The sequence below is a fragment of the Bubalus kerabau genome, chromosome 10 (genome assembly GCF_029407905.1).
Source record: "Bubalus kerabau isolate K-KA32 ecotype Philippines breed swamp buffalo chromosome 10, PCC_UOA_SB_1v2, whole genome shotgun sequence".
Classification (NCBI taxonomy): Eukaryota; Metazoa; Chordata; class Mammalia; order Artiodactyla; family Bovidae; genus Bubalus; species Bubalus kerabau.
In genome coordinates, this window is record NC_073633.1 from 32,527,706 (window position 1) to 32,554,147 (window position 26,442).

The window sequence follows — 26,442 nt, forward strand, 5'->3', positions numbered from 1 at the left end:
TTCTCAGTGTGTATGCCCAGCAGTGGGATTGCTGGATCATAAGGCAGGTCTATTTCCAGTTTTTTAAGGAATCTCCACACTGTTCTCCATAGTGGCTGTACTAGTTTGCATTCCCACCAACAGTGTAAGAGGGTTCCCTTTTCTCCACACCCTCTCCAGCATTTATTACTCGTAGACTTTTGGATCGCAGCCATTCTGACTGGTGTGAAATGGTACCTCATAGTGGTTTTGATTTGCATTTCTCTGATAATGAGTGATGTTGAGCATCTTTTCATGTGTTTGTGAGCCATCTGTATGTCTTCTTTGGAGAAATGTCTATTTAGTTCTTTGGCCCATTTTTTGATTGGGTCATTTATTTTTCTGGAGTTGAGCTGTAGGAGTTGCTTGTATATTCTCGAGATTAGTTGTTTGTCAGTTGCTTCATTTGCTATTATCTTCTCCCATTCTGAAGGCTGTCTTTTCACCTTGCTAATAGTTTCCTTTGATGTGCAGAAGCTTTTAAGGTTAATTAGGTCCCATTTGTTTATTTTTGCTTTTATTTCCAATATTCTGGGAGGTGGGTCATAGAGGATCCTGCTGTGATGTATGTCAGAGAGTGTTTTGCCTATGTTCTCCATTTCTTCTATTCACTTACCATCATTCTTTCAGCTCCCCTATCTGTAAGTCTTCTCACTTCATATTTTGGCATTTACAATATGTTTTCCACAGATTCATTGATGAACAAATAATGTATTAATTTTGGTACTCACATTTCTCATTTCTTTCTTATTTTCTACCTTCAGACTATTTCAGCTTCTTCTCTACTGATTGAGTCAATGGATGGAGTAAATGACTCTATGGTATCTGAATTTGTACTAATCAGACTTTCAAATTCATGGAAAATGCATCTTTTTTTTTTTTCTTCTTTTGGTTCTTTTTTGTGTTCTACATGGGAATCATCCTGGGAAACTTCTTTGTTGTATTCACTGTAATTATTGACTCACATTTACACTCTCCTATGTACTTCCTGTTGGCCAACCTCTCTGTTCTTGATCTAGGTCTTTCCTCTACCACAGTACCCAAAATGATCTCTGATCTTTTCACTAACTGCAACATCATTTCTTTTATAAAATGTATGACACAGATATTTTTCATTCATGTCATGGGTGGAGTTGAGATGATGCTGCTCATAGCCATGGCATTTGACAGGTATACTGCAATCTGTAAGCCTATCCACTACCTGACAATTATGAGCACCAAAATGTGTGTTTCCTTTGTAGTGGTTGCCTGCATAGTGGGGATAATCCATGCTGTATCTTAGTTTTGTTTTTGTCATAAACTTGCCTTTTTGTGATCCCAATAAAGTAGACAGTTTTTATTATGATTTGCCTCGGGTCATGAAACTTGCTTGTGTAGACACTTACAAGCTAGAGTTTGTAATTATTGCTAATAGTGGCTTTATTTCCATGGCTGACTTCTTCTCTTTAATTATATCCTACATTTTCATTTTGGTCACATCTGGAAACCTTCAGGAGACTTATCCAAAGCATTTGTCACACTGTCAGCTCACATTACTGAAGTAATTTTGTTTTTTATGCCATGTATGTTTCTCTATGTGTGGCCTTTCCCTGCAACATCACCGGATTTGTTTATTGCTGTCTTTGCTATCACCCCTGTCTTGAATCCTGCCATTTATACATTATGAAACAAAGATGTGAGAATTGCCACGAGAAGACTGGGCAAACGGATTGTAGGCTCTAGTGGGATCTTATATGAATGGAGCAAATCTAGAATACAAGACACTTTAGGCTCACCAAAAACACTGAGAGTCATGTGACTATCATCATTACTATGCTAAGAATTACTATTTTGAATGATAGTTCAACAAAGGTACACCTGTAGAATCTGATGTGTCAAATCAGAGTTGACTTTATTTTGCCAATTACAGGGAATAAATTGACTTCATCTACTTTCATGGAGAAGAGAGAACTGAGCTGATTTCCAGGTGTAAACTTAACATTCAAATACCATTTTCTGTGTGACATTTCTTGCATCTTTCTTTACTAGGTGTGATTACTGTCAATTACAAATAAATATCTCAAAAAGTGCTAGAAATTTCTCATAGCAAAATAATGGATTAAATAGATAAAATGTAAGTTTAATTATGGGGAAACAATGGACAGGAGTTGTGATTGACAGGGAAGCCTGGCATGCTGCAGTCCATGGGGTCACAAGGTGTTGGACACAACTGAGCGACTGAACTTAACTGAAGTTTAATTATAAATAAAGTATATTTTTAAATTTTCTATCTCAATTTTAGTTTGATTTAAAATAAGAATAAAATCAGCTATGTATTTCCTATGTTAAGCCTTGAACTCAACACTTGACTATACTTTGAGCTTTTTTAGTTTAGGATGCCATTTCAATTTTGAGTTTAGACTTGAATGAGATTTGAATGACTGCAGGTAGAAAATTTTTTAACACTATCAATACTTTAGATAAATACAGACCAAAGATTTTTGGACTCTTACTTTTCTGTCATTCTGAAAATGAATGTCTTCTAATATTCAATCAGCCTGCTGCTACTCCTGCTGCTAAGTCGCTTCAGTCGTGTCTGACTCTGTGCGACCCCATAGATGGCCTCCTACCAGGCTCCTCTGTCCCTGGGATTCTCCAGGCAAGAACACTGGAGTAGGTTGCCATTTCCTTCTCCAATATTCAATCAGTCTAGTTTATTCTTTTTAAAAAGCATAGCCATAATAGCTGTTTCACAAGATACTAATCGCCCAAAGATGGCATTTAGAGGTCCTGGTTTCCTTGAATATGTTTTCTTATCTATCAGACTATCCCTTCCCACAAGAGTTTATGTATCTCAGTTTGATAGCCTTGGATAAATGGAAAGCCAAAAATGTTGAGGCATAATCAACTTAAATGAGGATTTCTACATCTGGAATATAAAGGTTTTGTTGAAGATACACATAACCTTTTTTTTTTATATGCTTCTATTGTTCTGGAAATAAAATCTGCTCAATTAAAAAAATCAAAAGCTTATTTTTTGTCCTGTGTTTTTTCAGAAATCTACAATTACATCTCTGACTTTCTCATATAAATAAATCAACAATACTTCTTTTTAATTTTTTTTATTCATCTGGACAGGAATTTTTTTTTGCTTAATTATCGCTGACAACTCCTTCCTTTAAATACTCTACTGGGCCTCTGAAACACTACAATCTCCTGGTTTCCTCGTACACCTTGGGTAATTCCTTCCCAGTATCTGTTTGTTGCGTTTCCCTCATTTGCCCAACCAACAAACTTAGGATTCCTCAGAATTGTATCTTTGGCCTATTCTCACTTTGTATTCTGTCCCTAGATGATATCCATTCCCACAGTTTTCATTACTATGCCAAGCTTTTAGCTTGGGGCTCTCAAAGCCAGGTTACTAGTTCTTGAGTTCCTAATCCACAAATCTATCTTCTTACTTGGATGCTTCACAGACAATGCCCACTCAGAAGGTCTACAACTAACATGTCTCCTTTTCCTCACACCCCTTCTTTCAAAGTTACAGCAAATGGGTCAAACACCCAATTGCTCAACTCAAAATTTGGTGTAATAATAGACTGTCTATAAAAGAGACATGTGGACTCACTTATAGAAAAAGGCAAAGTGGTTTAAGAGGCTTTACAAATAGCTGAGGAAAGAAGAGAATCAAAAGGCAAGGCAGAAAGGCAAAGATATACCCAACTGAATGCAGAGGTCCAGAAAATGGCAAGGAGAGATAAGAAGGCCTTCTTAAGTGAAGATTGCAAAGAAATAGAGGAAAACTATAGAATGGTAAAGAGTAGAGATCTCTGTAAGGAAACTGGAATATCAAGGGGAACATTTCATGAAAGGATGTATACAATAAAGGACAGAAACAGTAAGGACTTAACATCAGCAGAAGAGATTAAGAAGAGGTGGCAAGTATAAACAGAAAAACTAGACAAGAAAGATCTTAATGACCCAGATAAGTATGAAGATGTGGTCACCTACAGCCAGACATCCTAGAGTATAAAGTCAAGTGGGCCTTAGGAAGCATTATTATGAACAAAGCTAGTGGAGGTGATAGAATTCCAGCTAAGCTATTTCAAATCCTAAAAGATGATGATGTTAAAGTGCTGCATTCAATATGCCAGCCAGTTTGGAAAACTCAGTAGTGGACATAGGGCTGGAAAAGGTCAGTTTTCATTCCAATATCAAAGAAGGGAAATGCCAAAGAATATCCAAACTACCATACAATTGCACTCATATCACATGCTAGCAAAGTAACGCTCAAAATCTTTCAAGCTAGACTTCAGCATTATGTGAACTGAGATGCACAAGCTGGGTTTTGAAGAGACAGAGGAATCAAAAATCAAATTGCCAATATTTCTTGGATCATGGAAAAATCAAGGGAGTTCCAGAAAAGCATCTACTTCTGCTTCATTAACCAAAGCCTTTAACTCTGTGGATCACAACAAACTGAAAAATTGTTAAAGAGATGTAGAGTACCAGACCACCTTACCTGTCTCCTGAGGAACCTGTATGAAGGTCAAGAAACAAGTCTTAGAACCAGACATTGAACAATGAACTGGTTCCAAATTGGGATAGGAGTATATAGTCACCTTTTGGTCCCAAATTGGGAAAAGACTGTATATTGTCATCCTACTTATTTGACTTACATTCAGAATAAATCATGTGAAATACCAGGCTGGGTGAATCACAAGCTGGAATAAAGATTGCCAGGAGAAATATCAACAACCTCAGATATACAGATGATACACTCTAATGACAGAAAGTGAAAAGGAAGTGAAGACCCTCTTGATGAGGGTGAAAGAGGAGAGTGAAAAAGTTGGCGTAAAACTCAACATTCAAAAGACTAAGATCATGGCATCCAGTCCCATCACTTCATGGCAAACAAAAGGGGGAAAAGTGGAAGCAATAACAGATTTTATTTTCTTGGGGTCAAAAAACACTGCGGACAGAGACTGCAGACATGAAATTAGAAGATGCTTGCTTCTTGGAAGAAAAGCTATGACAAACATCAGTTCAGTTCAGTCACTCAGGCATGTCCGACTCTTTGCGACCCCATGAATAGCAGCACGCCAGGCCTCCCTGTACATCACCAACTCCTGGAGTTCACCCAAACTCATGTGCATCGAGTCAGTGATGCCATCCAACCATCTCATCCTCTGTCGTCCCCTTTTCCTCCTGCCACCAATCCCTCCCAGCATCAGGGTCTTTTCCAATGAGTCAACTCTTCACATGAGGTGGCCAAAGTATTGGAGTTTCAGCTTTAGACTGGTCTCCTTTAGGATGGACTGGCTGGATCTCCTTGCAGTCCAAGGGACCCGTAAGAGTCTTCTCCAGCACCACAGTTCAAAAGCATCAATTCTTTGGCGCTCAGCTTTCTTCACAGTCCAACTCCACATCCATACATGACCACTGGAAAAACCATAGCCTTAACTAGACGGACCTTTGTTGGCAAAGTAATATCTCTGCTTTTTAATATGCTTTCTAGGTAGGTAATACTTTCCTTCCAAGGAGTAAGCATCTTTTAATTTCATGCCTGCAATCACCATCTGCAGTGATTTAGGAGACCCAAAAAAATAAAGTCTGACACTGTTTCCACTGTTTCCCCATCTATTTCCCATGAAGTGATGGGACCAGATGCCATGATCTTTGTTTTCTGAATGTTGAGCTTTAAGCCAACTTTTTCACTCTCCACTTTCACTTTCATCAAGAGGCTTTTTTTTTCTTCTTCACTTTCTGCCATTAGGGTGGTGTCATCTGCATATCTGAGGTTATTGATATTTTTCCCAACAATCTTGATTCCAATGTGTGCTTCTTCCAGCCCGGCATTTCTCTGCATAGAAGTTAAATAAGCAGGGTGAAAATAACAGCCTTGATGAACTCCTTTTCCTATTTGGAACCAGTCTGTTGTTCCATGTCCAGTTCTAACTGTTTCTTCCTGGCCTGCAAACAGGTTTCTCAAGAGGCAGGTCAGGGGATCTGGTATTCCCATCTCTTTCAGAATATTCCACAATTTATTGTGATCCACACAGTCAAAGGCTTTGGCATAGTTAATAACGCAGAAATAGATGTTTTTCTGGAACTCTCTTGCTTTATCAATGATCCAGCAGATGTTGGCAATTTGATCTCTGGTTCCTCTGCCTTTTCTAAAACCAGCTTGAACATCTGGAAGTTCACAGTTCATGTATTGCTTGCTGAAGCCGGCTTGGAGAATTTTGAGCATTACTTTACTAGAGTGTGAGATGACTGCAATTATGTGGTAGTTTGAGCATTCTTTGGCATTGCCTTTCTTTGGGATTGGAATGAAAACTGACCTTTTCCAGTCCTGTGGCCACTGCTGAGTTTTCCAAATTTGCTGGCATATTGAGTGCAGCACTTTCACAGCATCATCTTTCAGGATTTGAAATAGCTCAACTGGAATTCCATCACCTCCATTAGCTTTGTTCGTAGTGATTCTTCCTAAGGCCCACTTGACTTCACATTCCAGGATGTCTGGCTCTAGGTGAATGATCACACCATCGTGATTATCTGGGTCATGAAGATCTTTTTTGTACAGTTCTTCTGTGTATTTTTGCCACCTCTTCTCAATATCTTCTGCTTCTATTAGGTCCATACCATTTTTGTCCTTTATCGAGCCAATCTTTGCATGAAATGTTCCCTTGTTATCTCTAATTTTCTGGAAGTGATCTCTAGTCTTTGCCATTCTGTTGTTTCCTCTATTTATTTGCATTGACTGCAGAGGAAGGCTTTCTTATCTCTCCTTGATATTCTTTGGAACTCTGCATTCAGATGCTCATATCTCTCCTTTTCTCCTTTGCTTTTCACTTCTTTTTTTCACAGCTATTTGTAAGGCCTCCCCAGACAGCCATTTTGCTTTTTTGCATTTCTTTTCCATGGGGATGGTCTTGATCCCTGTCTCCTGTACAATGTCACAAATCTCCATCCATAGTTCATCAGGTACTCTGTTTATCAAATCTAGACCCTTAAATCTATTTCTCACTTCCACTGTATAATCATAAGGGATTTGATTTAGGTCATACCTGAATGGTCTAGTGGTTTTCCCTACTTTCTTCAATTTTAGTCTGAATTTGGCAACAAGGAGTTCATGATCTGAGCCACAGTCAGCTCCCAGTCTTGTTTTGGCTGATGGTATAGAGCTTCTTCATCTTTGGCTGCAAAGAATATAATCAATCTGATTTTAGTGTTGACTGTCTGGTGATGTCCATATGTAGAGTCTTCTCTTGTGTTATTGTAAGAGGGTGTTTGCTATGACCAGTGCATTATCTTGGCAAAATTTTGTTAGGCTTTGCCATTCTTCATTTTGTATTCCAAGGCTAAATTTGCTTGTTACTCCAGATGTTTCCTGACTTCCTACTTTTGCATTCCAGGCCCCTATAATGAAAAGTACATATTTTTTGGGTGTTAGTTCTAAAAGGTCTTGTAGATGTTCATAGACCATTCAACTTCAGCTTCTTCAGCATTACTGGTTGGGGCATAGGCTTGGATCACTGTGACAAACATTGACAGTGTTTTAAAAAGTAGAGACCTCACTGCCAACAAAGGTCCATATAGTCAAAACTATGGTTTTTCCAGTAGTCGTGTATAGATGTGTGAGTTGGATCATGAAGAAGGCTGACCACCAAATAAATGATGTTTTTGAACTGTGGTGCTGGAGAAGGCACTTGAGTGTCCCTTGGATGGCAAGGAGATCAAACAGGTCAATCCTAAAGAAAATCAACACTAAATATTCATTAAAACAACTTCTGATGAAGTTGAAGCTCCAGTACTTTCACCACCTGATACGAAGAGCTGATTCATTGGAAAAGACCATGATGCTAGGAAAAAGTGAAGACAAAAGAAGGGCGAAACAGAGGATGAGATGATTAGATAGCATTACCAACTCAAAAGACATGAATTTGAGCAGACAGGCAATAATGGAGGGCAGAGGAGCCTGATGTGCTACAGGCCATGGGGATGCAGTCAGACATGACTTAGTTACTGAACAACATCCTCGTAATCCACAGTGGATTAGTCCAGGATTCCCCCACAGACAAAAAAATCCGAAGATGCTCAAATTCCTTTTACAAAGTCATATAGTTGTATAAGGTATTTGCATACAACCTACACAAGTGTGGGAAGGCCTTCTGAGACAAGAAAAGTTTCATATGATACCACATCATCCACATGGGAGAGAAGCCCTTCAAGTGCATGGAATGTGGGAAAGCCTTCCACCACAGGTCACAGCTCATGATGCACCAGCAGATCCACACCAGAGAGAAGCACGTGTGGGAAGGGCTTCTGTGACAGCACCAGACTCATTCAACACTCCATCACCCATACCGGGGAGAGGCTCTACAAGTGCCTCAAGGGTGGGAAGGTCTTCTACCACAAGCCATACCTCAACGAGCACCAGAGGGTCCACAGAGGGGAGAAGCCCTATGTATGCACCGAGTGGGGAAAGGCCTTCATCTACTGCTCCACTTTTATTTTACATAAAAGGGCCCACACTGGAGAGAAACCCTATGAATGCAAAGAATGTGGAAAGGCCTTTAGCAATCAGTGAGGCCTCAGCTGGCACTTCACCATCCACAGTGAAGCAAAGCCCTACAAGGGCACAGCGTGTGGGAAAGCCTTCAACCACAAGTCATACCTCACCAGCCACCAGCAGATTCACAGTGGAGAGAAGCCCTACAAATGCATGGAGTGTGGGAAGGTCTTCTGGTGGAGCACAAGCCTCATTCAATACTCCATCATCCACACCAGAGAGAAGCCCTATGAGTGAAGTGAGTGTGGAAAGGCCTTCAATCACAGCTCATCCCTTACCGAGAATCAAAGGGTTCATAATGGGGGAAACCCTGTCAATGTAACAGATGTGGGATGACTCTGCACACTTATGTAGTTCCATACTTAAGAGTTCAACCTCTAAGAACTCCTTCTGGGGAGAGACTTCTGCATGTAACCCCTGAGGAAAATCTGAGGAAGGAATAGCTTACTCAGAATCTAATCATTCATACCCAAAAGAAATCCCCTCATTTTTCTTCCCTGTGAAAAAACCTATTGCAGGATATCAGTTTTCATCCAAAGAGTCATGTTAGAAATGGACTCAGCCTAGAAACATTCTATATCTGAAAATTCACACAGAAGAGTGGCCCAATCTTTATTGTGCATTTAGCAGAGAATTCAGGCACATCTTCCTCCTCAGTTTACACTGCAAAATGATCTCAGGGACACTTAAACAAAAGAGGGGGAGACATGAGAGAGAAAAGAGAGAAATACAAACACAGCTTTCATATTTCCATGATAAGCCTATGGCATTTGTCATCCCTTAGTTTATTTGAGGTAAGAGGAGCATTGTTGCAGAGATCAGAGGACCTCATTCCTTTTATTTATCTTGTATATACATGCATTGCTGCCCATTGCCAGGAGAGTTAAACAGTTGAGGGTACATCTTAAAAGATTTGCTGAAAGCCACCTTTGCTTCCTAGTAGCTCAGATGGTAAAGCATTCACCTGCAATGCAGGAGATCAGGGTTCTGTCCCTGGGTCAGGAAGATCCTCTGGAGCAGGAAATGACAACTCACTCCAGTATTCTTGCCTGGAGAATTTCATGGACAGAGGAGCCTAGTGGGCTACAGTCCCTGGGGTTGCAAGAGTCAGACACAACTGAGCAACTAACACACACACTACACACATTCTTCCTTATACTTGAAATCTTCTAGACTATTTATAATATCTAATAGAATATAAATGCTATGTAAATATATGCCAGCATGTGGCAAATTAAAATTTTGCTTAATGGAACTTTCTGGAATGTTTTCCAATATTTTTGATCTGTAGTTGGTTGAACCCTCACATATGGAACTAGAGATATGGAGGGCCAGCTGTATGTACCACAATTTCTTTACCCATCTATCAGTGGGCACTTAAGTTGTTTCCATGTATTGACTATTGTGAAAACTTCTGCTACGCACATGAAGGTGCAGATATCGCTTTCATTAGTGTTTTTGTTTCTTCTGGTTTTGATTTATCATTGTATATAAAATCATATATGGATTATATGATAGTTTTAATTTTTAGGAACCTCTATAGAGGTTGCACTAATTTGCATTCCCACAAAACAGTATACATGGGTTCCCTTTTCTTCAAATTCATGTCATCACTTTTTTATTTCATATCTTTATGATAATAGCCATTCTGACAGATGAGAGGTGATACCATTGTGGATCTGATTCACATTTCCTTAGTGATGGTTAACATCTTTTCATGTATCTGTTGGACAACAATATGTCAGTTAATAGACAAAAATCACTAAATGGGAATAAATCAAGAATGGTTATCAGAATATGCCCCATGCATAAAGCCTAAGGCTTGTCTCTTGAAAAAAAAAATATTGATAAATGAACCTCATTCTCGCCCGGTCAATGAATGAGGGTGTCAGGAAGAATTGTGAACGACTTCTTACCCTTCCCCACCTCAGTAACTGTAAGTGAGTTTGTGGTTCCACATTTTCTGTTCCAAATGGTACTTATTTCTTAGCCATCCAGCACATTATCTCTCTCTATATAAAGGAGATATTCTTATGTCTTCTTTTTTTCTTACTTCTCATCACCAAGTAACTCTTCTGATATTTTTTCTCGTGGGAAAATTAACATGACTTGTAGACCTGGTTCCCAGGAGAAATCAATAAAACGGTTACTAGGGACCTCAGAATATCAATGGGTCCCCCAAACCTAGTGCTACTAATTAAGTATAATCTCACTGGGAAAAAAAACTTATATATTTTTGTCCTAGAGGTGATTATACTACAAAGCAGAAATCAAAATTATTGTGTTTCAACAAATGCATCCTAGAAAAGAAGAGGTAGGTCATAAAAATTTACCTAATACTGAACCATATCACAGCAATCTCATATTTCTCTAGCACTTTCTTTCTTTTCTCCATTTCCAATTATTCCCAATCCTTTTGACACCATTCTTCACTAGATTATATTATGCCTGAAGAAGGGACCAATATTTATGATGGCTGTCTTTGGTGAGTTAGTATCTCAAGGTTCCTGCATCTCTCACCATCTTCATCATCTTATAAGATGAAGTCCCTGCATTTCCCATTGTGGAGACTGAATATGCCCATATCTTGCCCATTCCATTCCCATCCATGCTTCAAACAGATTACCATTTGAAGTGACTATTTGCCCTCATATGAAAATGATTGGATTCAGTTAGTTCCCTCTATTTGGCATATTTGATAAACCCCTCAATGATATTAGTGATGAGTGGATCAAGAATTAAAGAGAGAATGATAAGAATGAACATGGCTTAATAGAACTTGTGTCCATTAGTTCTGTAAGTATTCTATAACCAGTGAGCTAAGGTGGTTAAGGGTAGAAATTAAAAGAAAAAAATAATGAATATGGTATATCAGTGAAGAACTGAGTTTTGAACAGCTTTCCTTCTGTGTGTTCTCAATCTTAAGGTGGTTATAATTTCTCTTGGCTCCTTAGAGGAGAGGGAATTTTTAATCACGGAAGTCAGATTACCTACATTCCATCTGATTTTTTGCTTGAAAAAAATATTTTGAAAAGGTTTCCATGTTCTAAATGTTAGAGCCAAAATATCCAACAGAGATAGCAACCAACTTTTATGAGACTCTGCCTCCGGAGAAGTTCTGAGTCTTTAATGCTTTCTAAGAAAGCAAAACAGGACTTCCCTGGTGGCTCAGATGGAAGAAAGCAAAAGAAATAAATATTTTAAACTTGTTTGGTTATACTCTTCCCTCTAAGCAAGAACTCAGTATTTCAGAATTAACTAGCTAAATATTAGAACCAATTCCTGATAAGTTTTAAACAGATTAATCAGTACACATAGTGTATGTAAAGTTATAAGAAAGTTTGATTTCACTCTGCAGTATGCCTTTTTACCTTTTCTTTTTAGACATATTTCTTCACTCAATCTTATCTGTTTTGGAAAATATAAGGGACTATTGGAAAGAATAAAATTCAATTGACAAACAAAAGTGGGAGAGCTATTAGCGCTTTCCCACTGTTTTCAGTGTATGACTTATCTATTCCAAATAACGAACAAACCAGGATTCTATAGAATGTCACATATATTAACATTTCTCTAGAGAAGGAAGCAAGTACATATCTGGTCCAAATCTGACATAGAACATCCAGAGTTTTCTTCATGTACTTCCAGTAATTGTCATTCACCATCCAAGAAATGGTGGTTTAACCAAGGCTAATAAAACTATTAAACTAGTGCCAAAAATGCTAATACTACTCTAACCACCACATATATGCATACTTCACTACCTCCATAAATCTCAATGCTCTTCTTTTTCATTTTCTTGGCCCTGTTTCTCTCCTTTCATTTTCGCTTTTTATCACAAATATGTGGTCGGTTTAGAAAAATATAAAATACAGATATTTAAATTTTTAATATTAAAATTACCTGAAGTGTCATTATCCAAAGTTATCTTCTTGAGATGTTATTGTATATGCAAACATATTTTTGTAATGTATAATATTAATAGCACATCATATAAGACACTCATTTGTAACCATTTTTTGTCAATAATTTAGTGGGCATGACAAAAAAAATAATTTTACATCATTTATAATGGCCATATTCATTTTGGTACCAATCTTATCAATTTCCTGTTTCTGTATGCCTTTTCATAGCTTCAGTTCGGTTCAGTTGTTCAGTCATGTCCAGCTCTTTGTGACCCCATGGACTGCAGCACTCCAGGCCTCCCTGTCCATCACTAACTCCCAGAGTTTACTCAAGCTCATGTCCATTGAGTTGGTAATGCCATACAACCATCTCATCCTCTGTAGCTCCCTTCTCCTGCCTTCAATCTTTCCCACCATCAGGGTCTTTCTTAATGAGTCAGTTCTTTGCATCAGGTGGCCAAAGTATTGGGAGTTTCAGTTTCAGCATAAGTCCTTCCAATGAATATTTATGACTGATTTCCTTTAGGATGGACTGGTTGGATCTCCTTGTAGTCCAAGGGACTCTCAACAGTCTTCTCCAACACCACAGTTCAAAAGCATCAATTCTTTCGCACTCAGCTTCCTTATAGTCCAACTCTCACATCCATACATGACTACTGGAAAAACCATAGCTCTGACTAGACAGACCTTTGTTGGCAAAGTAATGTCTCTGCTTTTTAATATGCTGTCTAGGTTGTTCATAACTTTTCTTCCAAGGAGCAAACGTCTTTTAATTTCATGGCTGCAGTCACCATCTTCAGTGATTTTGGAGCAAAAAAAAAAAAAATTTAATCTGTCACTGTTTCCCCTGTTTCATAGCTTATTTCCTTTAATATACTTTTATTCTGTCTCTTTGTATTGGATAATGAATGGATTTAAAAATGTGTTATACATGATCTCATCAATGTTTACATTTATTTGTAGTGATAATAGATACTTTCTATTAAAAAGTTGTTGGTAGCAGTTTCATTCACCTTCAGATAGCATTTTAGCAGAACTAAGCTTCAAATCAGAGAAGGCAATGGCAACCCACTCCAGTGTTCTTGCCTGGAGAATCCCAGGGATGGGGGAGCCTGGTGGGCTGCCGTCTATGGGGTCGCACAGAGTCAGACACGACTGAAGCGACTTAGCAGCAGCAGCAGCAGCAAGCTTCAAATACTTGAAAGACAAGCTGTTGTGACCTTCATGGTCTGCAGTTTTTTTCATTTTCTTAGTGCATCATGACTAAATATTTTGTTTCAGTGAAGGCATCATTGTTTCTCAGTTTCACATTTGAATTGCCAATTACTACCGTCTGAGTCACCAGGGAAGACCAATCCTATAGCACAGCTCTCAAAGCACAAAATCTCTCTCAAGCTTAGCAAAGTACTCAATAACTCTCTTTTGGGGTTTTTAGACACTCCTTCTTTGGAGTTTCCTTTGATTTAAACTGTATCTTAATTCTCCAAGTATTGTAAATTAGAGAAGTAAACCTGTTCATTTTATGCTACCGTCTTAAGTGCAACATTCATGCCCTCATTTGTTGGAAACTCTTCTATGTGTGATTAACACTTGTGTGGACAAATGTGATTAAGAGTTTGAACACTTCAGATATGCTGATTATTCATGATGTGGAAGATGTTATGCTAAAATATTTATGAACAAGACTGAAGAAGCCAGAACTGGGCTTCCCTGTCAGATTAGATGGCAAAGAATCTGCCTGCAATGCAGGACACCTAGGTTCAATGCCTGGGTTGTGAAGATTCTCTGGATAAGGGCATGACAACTCACTTCAGTATTCTTGCCTGGAGAATCCCCATGGACAGAGGAGCCTGGCGAGCTACAGTCCATAGGGTTGCAAAGAGTTGGACACAACTGAGCAACTAAGCTCAGCACAAACTTGGTAAAGAAGCTCTCTCCTAGGAAACTGTTACTCTTTATTCCTAATTCCTCCATTTTACCTGCCATATTCCCATATGATTTCTTTCCTTGTCTTTATGGTCTAAATTTTATTATCTCTTTTCTCCTATTCAATTATCTTCCTTTAACCTGCCCCTCTCTGTATTTCTTCTCACTTCATATTTTGGCATTTACAACATGTTTTCCACATAATCATTGATGGATAAATAAGGTATTAATCTTTGGTACCCATATATCTCAATTCTTTCTTATTTTCTACCTTCAGAATACTTCAGCTTCTTCTCTGATTGAGTCAATGGATGGAGTAAATGACTCTGTGGTATCTGAATTTGTACTAATCGGACTTTCAAATTCATGGGAAATGCATCTTTTTCTTTTTTGGTTCTTCTTTGTGTTCTACTTGGGAATTATTCTGGGAAACCTCTTCATTGTGTTCACAGTAATTATTGACTCTCATTTACACTCCCCCATGTACTTCCTGTTGGCCAATCTCTCCCTCCTTGATCTAGGTCTTTCCTCTACCACAGTACCCAAAATGATCTCTGATCTTTTCACTAACTGCAACATCATTTCTTTTATAAAATGTATGACACAGATATTTTTCATTCATGTCATGGGTGGAGTTGAGATGGTGCTGCTCATAGCCATGGCATTTGACAGGTATACTGCAATCTGTAAGCCTCTCCACTACCTGACAATTATGAGCTCCAAAATGTGTGTTTCCTTTGTAGTGGTTGCCTGGATAGTGGGGATAATCCATGCTGTATCTCAGTTTGTTTTTGTCATAAACTTGCCTTTTTGTGGTCCCAATAAAATAGACAGTTTTTACTGTGACTTTCCTCGGGTCATGAAACTTGCTTGTGTAGACACTTATAAGCTAGAGTTTGTAATCATTGCTAATAGTGGGTTTATATCCATGGCTACCTTCTTCTCTTTAATTATATCCTACATTTTCATTTTGGTCACTGTCTGGAAACGTTCTTCAGGAGACTTATCTAAAGCATTTTTCACACTGTCAGCTCACATCACTGTAGTAATTTTGTTTTTTATGCCATGTATGTTTCTCTATGTGTGGCCTTTCCCTACAACATCATTGGATAAGTATTTGTTTATTGTTGACTTTGCCATCACCCCTATCTTGAATCCTACCATTTATACATTGAGAAACAAAGACATGAGAATTGCCATGAGGAGACTGGGCAAACGGATTGTAGGTTCCAGTGGGATCTCATAATGAATGGAGCAGATCTAGAGTACACGATGCTTCAAGATCACCAAAAACAGAGTCATGTGACTATCATCATTACTATGGTTAAGAATTACTATTTTGAATGATAGTTCAACAAAGATGCACCTGTAGAAATTGATTATCAAGTTAGAGTTGACTTTTATTTTGACAATCACAAGGAATAAATTGACTGCCTCTACATTCATGGAGAAAAGAGATGAGAAAAGAAAACTAAGCTGACCTCCACATGTAAACTTAACATTCAAATACCATTTTCTGGTGCCATTTCCTAGGACTTGCTGGGTGTAATTACTCTCAATTATAAATAAATACCTCAAAAATTGACAAATATATCTCATAGTAATCTAATAGATTAAGAATCTAAAATGTAGGTTTGGGTAAATTATAAATAAAGTACATACTTCTGATTTTCTATTTTAATTTTATTTTAATTAACAGTAAGAATAAAATCAACTGTTATTATTTATGTTTAGCCCTGAATTCAAGACTTGACTACACCCTGAGCTTTTTCAGTTTAGGATGCCATTTCAATTGTGTTTAGATTTCAGTGATTGCATGTACAGAATTTCTTTAACACTATCAATATTTTAGATGAATTTAGACCAAATATTTTTGCACTTTTTTTATGCTTCTCTGTTATCCTGAATATGAAGACCTTCTAACATTCAACTAGCTCAGTTTATTCTTTTAAAAAGATGTATAATTAATAGCTGCTTCACAGCATAATAATCACCCAAGAATGTATATTTAGAGGTCCTGGTTTCCTTGAATATGGTTTCCTGGTCTGTCAAACCACCATCCCACCACCACCACAAGCACCATCCCCTCCTTCACCCCACGGCCCAATACAAGAGTTTATGTATCTTTGTTTGATAACCTTGGAATAATAGAAAGCCAAAAAGGTTGAGGCATAATCAATTTAATTGAGGATTTCTACATCTAGAATAAAGACTTCGTTAAAGTTACAGGAATATACAGTAACATCTCTGTCTCCTCTGTATAAATAAAACAATCTAATATGTCTTTTAAATTTTTTCTTTTTTTAAATTTTTTTTCTTTTTTTAATTTTATTTTATTTAACTTTACAATATTGTATTGGTTTTGCCATATATCAAAATGAATCTGCCACAGGTATACATGTGTTCCCCACCCTGAACCCTCCTCCCTCTTCCCTCCCCATACCATCCCTCTGGGTCATCCCAGTGCACCAGCCCCAAGCATCCTTTTTTCTTATTCATCTGGACAGGAATTTCTTTTTAACTTAATTATTGCTTATAACTCCTTCCTTCAAATACTCCACTGGGCCTCTAAATCACTATAATCTCCTGGTTTACCTCCTACCTCTTGGGTAATATCTTCCCAGCATCTGTTTGCTGAATTTCCCTCATTTGTTCAACCAACAAACTTAGGATTCCTCAGAATTGCATCTTTAGCCTGTTCTCACTTTATATTCTGTCCCTAGGTTGCATCCATTCCCATGGCTTCACCTCAAACCTCCTGTTCTTTCAAAGTCACAATAAACGGCTCAAACACTTGCCCAGTAGCTCAACCCAAAATCTGGGGTGATAATGAACTCCTCCCTCACTCTGATCCTCAATATTCAATAAATCAGCAAGTCTATTAATTCCACTTTATAAACATTTCTTATATACCTCCCCTTATTTTCTTCTACAATGTCACCATTCTTGTTGAAACCATCACATATTATTTTTTAGAATAGAATTTTAAGTCAACTATGTGGTCTTCATGCTTCAAATCTTATCCCATTATCTTCATTTCAGTAGAGAGGTTTTTAAAAATATAAATCTAACCATGTAGTTGTTTTGCTCAATGACTTTAACATAATTGTCATAGACCTTAAATTAAAACATTACCTCTCTTTCAAAGTTTATCAGGCCACCAGAGACCTGGTTTCCACCATGTCTCCTGCCCCTGAGAACAACATGCTCTTTCCCTTTAACTTCAGATTCAATTTGGTGTTTTTTTAACTTGCCTGGAAACTTCAAACTCTCTCATCTCTGATGCTTTGCACTGATGAACATTCTGTCTGAAACACTTGTCTTTTATGTTTCATCTAGTAACATCTACTTATTCTTCAAACCTCAGTTTCAGCAACACTTTACCGGGGAATAATTCTCAGGACCTGGGTTCAAGAACTCTCTTCTTATTGTGTATTATTATAGCACTCCTTATTACCACTTTTGTAACATTAGTGACACTCATGATTTCCTATTCAATGTAAGTCTTCCTCATTACACTTAACTTCCATGAGAAGAGGAGCTGTTTAATGCTGCCATCATATTTACTGCCAAACATTAGTATCAGTAGCAACAGTACAGAAAACAATCTATAAACATTTGTCATTAAATACAGACTGAGGTCAGAACGAGAAAAACAAAAATCCTATGTAAACACATATATGTGGAATTTACTGAGCATGCCCCCGCCCATCAGAACAAGACCCAGTTTCCCCCACAGTCAGTCTGTCCCATCAGGAAGATTCCATAAGCCTCTTATCCTCATCCCTCAGAGGGCAGACAGAATGAAAACCATAGTCACAGAAAACTAACTAAATTGATCACATGGGCCACAGCCTTGTCTAACTCAATCAAACAATGAGCCATGCCATGTAGGGCCACCCAAGATGGACAGGAGATAGTGGGGAGTTCTGACAAAACATAGTCCACTGAAGAAGGGAAGGGCAAACCATTTCAGTTTTCTTGCCTTGAGAACCCCATGAACAGTATGAAAAGGCAAAAAGATAGGACACTGAAAGATGAACTCTCAGGTAGATAGGTTCCTGGAGAAGAGTGGAGAAATAACTCCAGAAAGAATGAAGAGATGGAGCCAAAGCAAACACAATGACCAGTTGTGGATGTGACTGGTGATGGAAGTAAAGTCTGATGCTGTAAACAGCAATACTGCATGGGACCCTGGGTCAGGTCTATGAATCAAGGTAAATTAGAAGTGGTCAAACATGAGATGACAAGAGTGAACATTGGCATTTTAGGAATCAGTGAACTAAACTGGACTGGAATGGGCTAATTTAATTTAGATGACCATTGTATCTACTATTGTGGGCAAGAATCCCTTAAAAGAAATGGAGTAACCATCATAGTCAACAGAGGAATCCAAAATGCAATACTTGGGTGCAATTTCAAAAACAACAGAATGATCTCTGTTTCCAAGGCAAACCATTCAATATTACAATAATACAAGTCTATGCCCTGACCAGTAATGCTGAATAAGCTGAAGTTGAATGGTTCTATGAAGACCTACAAGACCTTCTAGAACTAACACACAAAAAAGATGTCCTTTTCATTATAGGGGACTGGAATGCAAAAGTAGGAAGTCAAGAGATACCTGAAGTAACAGGCAAATTTGACCTTGGAGTACAAAATGAAGAATGGCAACAAAGTTTTTCCAATGGAATGAACTGGTCATAACAAACACCCTCTTACAACTACACCAGAGAAGACTCTACACATGGCCATCACCAGATGGTCAATACCAAAATGAGATTGATTATATTCTTTGCAACAAAACATGGAGAAGCTCTATACAGTCAGCCAAAATAAGACTGGGAGCTGACTGTTGCTCAGATCATGAACTCCTTATTGGCAAATTCAGACTGAAATTGAAGAAAGTGGAGAAAACCACTAGACCATTCAGTTCAGTTCAGTTCAGTCACTCAGTCGTGTCCAACTTTTTGGGACCCCATGAATCGCAGCACCCCAGACCTCCCTGTCCATCACCAACTCCCAGAGTTCACTCAAACTCATGTCCATCGAGTCAGTGATGCCATCCAGCCATCTCATCCTCTGTTTTCCCCTTCTCCTCCTGCCTCCAATCCCTCCCAGTATCAGAGTCTTTTCCAATGAGTCAACTCTTCACATGAGGTGGCCAAAGTACTGGAGTTTCAGCTTTAGCATCAGTCCTTCCAATGAACACCCAGAGTTAATCTCCTTTAGAATGGACTGGTTGAACCACCTTGCAGTCCAAGAGTCTTCTCCAAAACCAGAGTTCAAAAGCATCAATTCTTTGGCACTCAGCTTTCTTCACAGTCCAACTCTCACATCCATACATGACCACTGGAAAAACCATAGCCTTGACTAGACGGACCTTTGTTGGCAAAGTAATGTCTGTGCTTTTTAATATGCTATCAAGGTTGGTCATAACTTTCCTTCCAAGGAGTAAGTGTCTTTTAATTTCATGGCCACAATCACCATGTGCAGTGATTTTGGAGCCCACAAAAAATAAAGTCTGACACTATTTCCACTGTTTCCCCATCTATTTCCATTCAGGTATGACCTAAATCAAATCCCTTATGATTATACAGTAGAAGTGAGAAATAGATTCAAGAGACTAGATCTGATATACAGAGTGCCTGATGAACTATGGACAGAGGTTCATGATACTGTACAGGAGACAGTAATCAAAATCATCCCCAAGAAAAAGAAATGCAAAAAGGCAAAATGGTTGTCTGAGAAGGCCTTACAGATACCTGAGAAAAGAAAAGAAGCTAAAGGCAAAGGATAAAAGGAAAGATATACCCATCTGAATGCAGAGTTCCGAAGGACAGCAAAGAGAGATACAAAAACCTTCTTCAGTGATCAATGTAAAGAAATAGAGAAAACAATAGAATGGGAAAGACTAGAGATCTCTTCAAGAAAATCAGAGATACCAAGGAAACACTTGATGCAAAGATGGGCTCAATAAAGGACAGAAATGGTATGGACCTAACAGAAGCAGAAGATATTAAGACTAGGTGGCAAGAATACACAGAAGAACTATACAAAAAAAAAAAATCTTAATGACCCAGATAATCACGATGGTGTGATCAGTCACCTAGAGCCAGACATCCAGGAATGCAAAGTCAAATGGGTTTTAGGAAGTATCACCATGACAAAGCTAGTGGAGGTAATAGAATTCCAGCTGAGCTATTTCAAATCCTAAAAGATGATGCTATGAAAGTGCTGCAGTCATAAAGCAGCAAATTTGGAAAACTCAGCTGTGGCCACAGGATTGAAAAAGGTCAGTTTTCATTCCAATCCCAAAGAAAAGCAATGTCAAAGAATGTTCAAACTACCATATTATTGCACTCATCTCACACACTAGCAAAGTAATGCTCAAAATTCTCCAAGCTAGGCTTCAACAGTATGTGATCTGAGAACTTCCAAATGTTGAAGCTGGATTTAGAAAAGGCAGAGGAACCAGAGATCAAATTGCCAACATCCATTGGATCATCGAAAAAGCAAGAGAGTTCCAAGAAAACATCTACTTCTGCTTTATTGATTATGCCAAGGCCTTTGACTGTGTGAATCACAACAAACCGTGGAAAATTCTTAAAGAGATTAGAATACCATACCACCCACCTTACCTACCTCCTGAGAAATCTGTATGCAGGTCAAGAAGCAAGAGTTAGAACTAGACGTGGAACAAGAGACTGGTTCCAAATTGGAAAAGAGTATGTCAAGGCTATATACTGTCTCCCTGCATAAATTATTTAATTTTTATTCAGAGTACATCATGCAAAATGCCAGGCTGGATGAAGCACAAGCTGGAATCAAGATTGCCAGGAAATTTATCAGTAACCTCAGATACACAGATGACACCACCCTTATGGCAGAAAGTGAAGAGGGACTAAAGAGCTTGATGAAAGTGAAAGAGGAGAGAAAGCCAGAAAAAGCTGGCTTAAAACTCAACATTCAAAAAACAAAGATCATGGCATCTGGTCCCATCACTCCATGGCAAATAGATGGAGAAACAATGGAAACAGTGAGAGACTTTATTTTCTTGGGTTCCTAAATCACTGCAGATGGTGATTGCAGCCTTGAAATTAAAAGATGCTTGCGCCTTGGAAGAAAAGTTATGACCAACCTAGACAGCATATTAAAAAACAGAGACATCACTTTGCCAACAAAAGTCCATCTAGTCAAAGCTGTGGTTTTGCTAGTTCATGTATGGATGTGAAAGTTGGACTACAAAGCAAGCTGAGTGCCAAAGAATTGATGCTTTTGAACTGTGGTGTTGGAGAAGACCCTTGAGAGTTCCTTGAACTGCAAGGAGATCAAATCCTAAAGAAATCAGCTCCGAATATACATTTGGAAGGACTGATGCTGAAGCTGAAGCTCCAATACTTTGGCCACCTGATGCAAAGAATTTGCTCATTTGAAAAGACCCTGATGCTGGGAAAGATTGAAGGCAGGAGGAAAAGGTGATGACAGAGGATGAGATGGTTGGATGGTATCACTGACTCGGTGGACATGAGTTTGAGCAAACTCTGAGAGTTGGTTGTGGACAAGGAAGCCTGGAATGTTGCAGTCCATGGGGTCACAAAGAGTCAGACACAATTGTGCGACTGAACTGAACTGTGGAATCTAGACAAAATGGTACAGATGAACCTATTAGCAAAGCAGAAACAGAGAAGCAGACATATAAAACAAATGTATGGACACCAAGGGGTCAAGGAGTGTGGGATGAATTGGGAGACTGGGAATGACATATATACATTACTATGTATAAAATAGATAAGTAATGAGAACCTACTGTATAGCACAGGGAACTCAACTCAGTGTTCTGTGTTGATATAAATAAGAAGGGAATCCAAAAAAGAGGGGATAAATGTATATGGATAGCTGATTCACTTGACTGTACAGCGGAAACTAACACAACATTGTACAGCAACTATACTCCAAAAAAATTTTATTTAAAAAAATAGAAATTAATTAATTAATAAACCCCAACAAAGAATAAAAATTAACAGTGTGAATAATTTGCTGCATAGAAATTGGGATTTGTTTTTACTTTTGATCAAAGATCACCCAGATTTAAAGAAATCCTCCCCTTTTTTTTTCTACTTGTCTCTCCTTAATTTTTTCTGCCTCTATCTCCTTAAGTAGAACTGAAATCTACTGTGAAATATACCAGTGAGTTCTTTTTACAGGCTTTGTCGATTCAAATCTTGAGCCAATCTCAGCCTGTGAATCACTGGTCTCGGGCCTCTCTGATACTCTCAGGTCTCAAGAACTCTACATTAACAATTTCTGATCTTCTACTGGGACTGAGGTTTCTCCACTGCCAACTAACCTGTGTCGCATGTCCCAGGAGAGAACTTCACATAGCCCAGGAGATGCTCTGTGCCTAGCGGCCAGCTTCCTAGGATTCTATTTCTGCCTATCTTCTCCCTCATTCATCTGAATATGCTGTTTTCCATGGTACCCCAATCTCCTCACTTAGAACAAAAGCACAATCGTTTTACTGGCATGGTAGAATGATTTATGGAGTTCTATACTGCTCACAGAGCTTCTCTGGTGGCTCAGATGGTAAAGAATCTGCTTGCAATGTGAGAGATCTGGGTTCGATCCCTGGGTTGGGAAGATCCCCTGGAGGAGGGCATGGTAATCCACTCCAGTATTCTTGCCTGGAGAATCCCCATGGACAGAGGAGCCTGGTGGGCTACAGTCCATAGGGTCGCAGATTCAGACATAACTGAGCAATTAAGCACAGCACACGCACTTACTGCTCACAGTGTTATGGACAAGCCCTGGGTGTGGGGGAGGGCCACAGGAGAAATTTTCTACTAATTTGGAATGTCACTATTTTACCAAAATTAATTTAGACAAGCCATAACTCTGCTGCTTTTCTAGAGTATATGGCTTCTGGGCAGGAGAAAATGATATACAACTCTAAACAAAGATAGAGCTTTGATACCTTGAGCCCACCATGGTAACCTGGAGATCAATTTTATTTATTTTTTTTTTACGTAAAGTCAGCCCTTTTCAGAGAAATCCACTAGGCTTATCTTGATGATTGTTACAGGTCATCTGAATAATTATCTCCTTCTCAGGTAAACATGCTCCTATTACAGACAACTCAAAATAACTCCCTACATTTTTTTCTCTTCAGACATTGATCCAACAAACCCAAAATTTACTTGTATCCAGTCAAGTCAGGAAAAATAAAGTTCAAAACCATTTAAGACCTTCACCCCCAGTAGTCCAAAGTTTATGAGCACAAGTAGAGTCACAGGTAAACATCTGCCATAATTAAAAACAGGAAAAGTATTATGAATTATGAGAATTATCTTTACCTATCAAGGGTTTAGATTTATTTCTTCAAGTCTGGTACTATGAATATCTTGTTTCTCAGGATATATTTTCACACCTTCATCTCAGTCACTCAAAGCAAGATCATCCACCATAAAGAGGGATTTTTATTATACAATCCAATATGTTATGTCAAAATCTTCCTGTAAAACAGATTCACTTTGCTGTACACCTGAAACTAATACAACATTGTAACTCAACTATATCCCAATAATATTTTTTTAAAAAAAACCTTCCTTCTTTCCCACTGTTTCATCACCAGAAAATTTTTCAATATTTCTCTCTTGGGGAAACCAATGTGACTCAAAGATTTAGTCCCCAAGAGAATCTAATAATGGGCTGAGTATTAGCCATCTTTGCAGCAGCAGCGAGTCACTCTCTTATGCAGCTAATTAGGTTATTTCTCATTATGGATAATCTTATATATAGCTTTGTCTTTGAGTGGGGTGGGAGTGCTTTTTACAAATATAAAAGAGTACACTCTCTGACTTTCTCTTCTTCTAAAAATATACACCCTGTGACTGAACAGGCAAGTAAGAAAGACACTTTTAAATTACAAAACCATCCCTGTCATGGTTGCTTCCCTCTCCCCATAACCCTCGACCTTCCTTCAATTTCCATTCCCCTGTAAAATACTGTGTCAGTTTTCTCTTTTGAAATCTATTTGTCCTTTCATCCTATACCATCTCTTTCCTATGATCAAATTTCAATCATTGAATTGCATTGTCTTCTAAAATTAATTACACACACACACACATATACCTTCTGATATTTTTAACTTCTTAATGTGAAAATTTTTCAAGATTCACGTTTCTGGCTTTTGTGCTTTCCAATTCATTTTAAACTTCGTTTTCCATTGTGCAAAACAGAGTTCTGGACTCAGTGTATTCCTATACTATTTAAGAACCAAATTCTGTTTTAAACAAAAGGAAATCTCAGTCCTCAGCCTCCAGGATTCTAGTGTGATTCCCTCTCCTTCACTATTACTTTCCTCTGAATTTGAAGGCTCCAGCCAATGCCTAGACTGAGAGCATATGCTCAGATTCAAAGAAGATTCTGGTGTTGTGCCAGAGGATGGTACAGAGGAGATGCTGGCTGAAAATTCTGAAAGAGAACTGTTCAAGGACTGGCCAGGTTGTTTGAAGAAATAGGAGAGGGGATAAGGAAGAGCAATACCCAATGGGGAAAAAAATAGTCTTTCAGAAAGGGACAGCTCATTTTATTTTAAAAGGAAAGAGAACTCAGGGATGAATAGGACTCTTCCAATTTGGTGTGATACAATCAAATATAAACAGTCTAGCTTTTTAATGACTTTTCCTACAAGCAGGTGTAGATCGTGAGTGAGGAAGGTCATTGGACTGAGTTAGGCTGGCTTCTAGTGCTGGCTCTGTGAATGTATTGCTGCAAATACACTGGGCATTTAACCTCCTGGGTTGTTTTCCATCTGTAGAATGAAATAACTGGGCAAGATCATCTCAAAGTTCTTTCCCACTTCTATAAAAATGTATCATTCTAATAATCTTTTTTGTTTAAAGATTTGTCTCTCCAGGCATTGGATAACTGATAAATTTTAAATCTCCAATAGGAGAGATGGCAAGTTCTAAGGGGACTTGGCTTTTGAAGAACTCCTGGGAACTTCACACAGTCACCAGTGTTTCCTAAGAAGGCAGAGAAACCAAGTATGTGGTCTTTTTCTCCAAACAAGCACTCTCAGGTCATCAGGACTTCTTGAATAATGATACACATTAATTCTAGATGTTTATAACAGAATGGGTGGGCCCTTCTTCATTTATCTTAAATACTCATGATTATATATATATATATATATATATATATATATATATATATACACACACACACATATCTCATTAGGTTATCATTAGGAAGCACAAGCTTGTGGAGAAGGTGTTGTTAACTTCAATTTCTCTATATATTTGTGAGGACTTCTATTTTGTTTACGTGGGCAATTTAGTGATAATTTCTGGACAATTTATTCTTCAAATATTCCTTGAGCTTTTTCTATGTGCCAGCCTGTTTTAGTCAAGAGACACAGTGTTGGACAAAGCAGAAAGTGTACCTACGTAATGAACTTTAATTTTTACATTTTACAAAAAGCTATAAATATTAGAAATAAGGAAAGCAAAATACTGACTGGAAGTTAAAGGGGTGTTTTTAATCAGTTACTTCCTAATGTTTTAGAGGTGACCTGTCAGCTGAACCACCATGCCAAAACTATACCCACTCCATACTGTCAAACCCCTCTGCCACATCCATTTGCTTAATGTCTTAACTTTTCTTCATATCAGTGACTATTTTCCCTAAAATTTTATTATTACTTTCCATCCTTTCAGGCAAAATGTACTAAAATAGTGAATGGAAATGCAGATAAAGCTCACACTCTTAGGTGTTCATAATGTATTGATGTGTGTTGATGTAAACAATGACAGGCAATTAAGCAAAGATGTGCAACATTGCACCAATGTCTCTTTTAATCATTTTATCCTCTTTATTTGTCCTAGATTTTATTTATTCCATCCCCTGTTTTCATTTAATTCTTCACTCCCTTTCTATTTTCATTCTTCCTCTTTCTTTAGATCTTCTTTCCTGCCTGTTCCCTAGACATGTTACTGACTGACTGCACCACACTACTATGCTTATAGCACCATGTTT

General features: G+C 38.2%; 1 protein-coding gene and 1 pseudogene across 1 annotated transcript; both read left to right on the plus strand.

Moving 5' to 3' along the window:
- Positions 1–857: 857 nt before the first annotated feature.
- Positions 858–1,562, plus strand: LOC129622079 (olfactory receptor 4F17-like; annotated as a pseudogene).
- A 13,148-nt stretch (positions 1,563–14,710) lies between these two features.
- Positions 14,711–15,649, plus strand: LOC129620539 (olfactory receptor 4F15-like). The gene has a single exon (XM_055536355.1). It carries the CDS (start codon positions 14,711–14,713, stop codon positions 15,647–15,649), a length of 939 nt encoding a protein of 312 aa, XP_055392330.1.
- The last annotated feature ends 10,793 nt before the right edge of the window (positions 15,650–26,442 follow it).

Coding starts and splice junctions, on each gene's coding strand:
- LOC129620539 (XM_055536355.1), top strand. CDS start 14,711: ATGGATGGAGTAAATGACTCTGTGGTATCTGAATTTGTACTAATCGGA.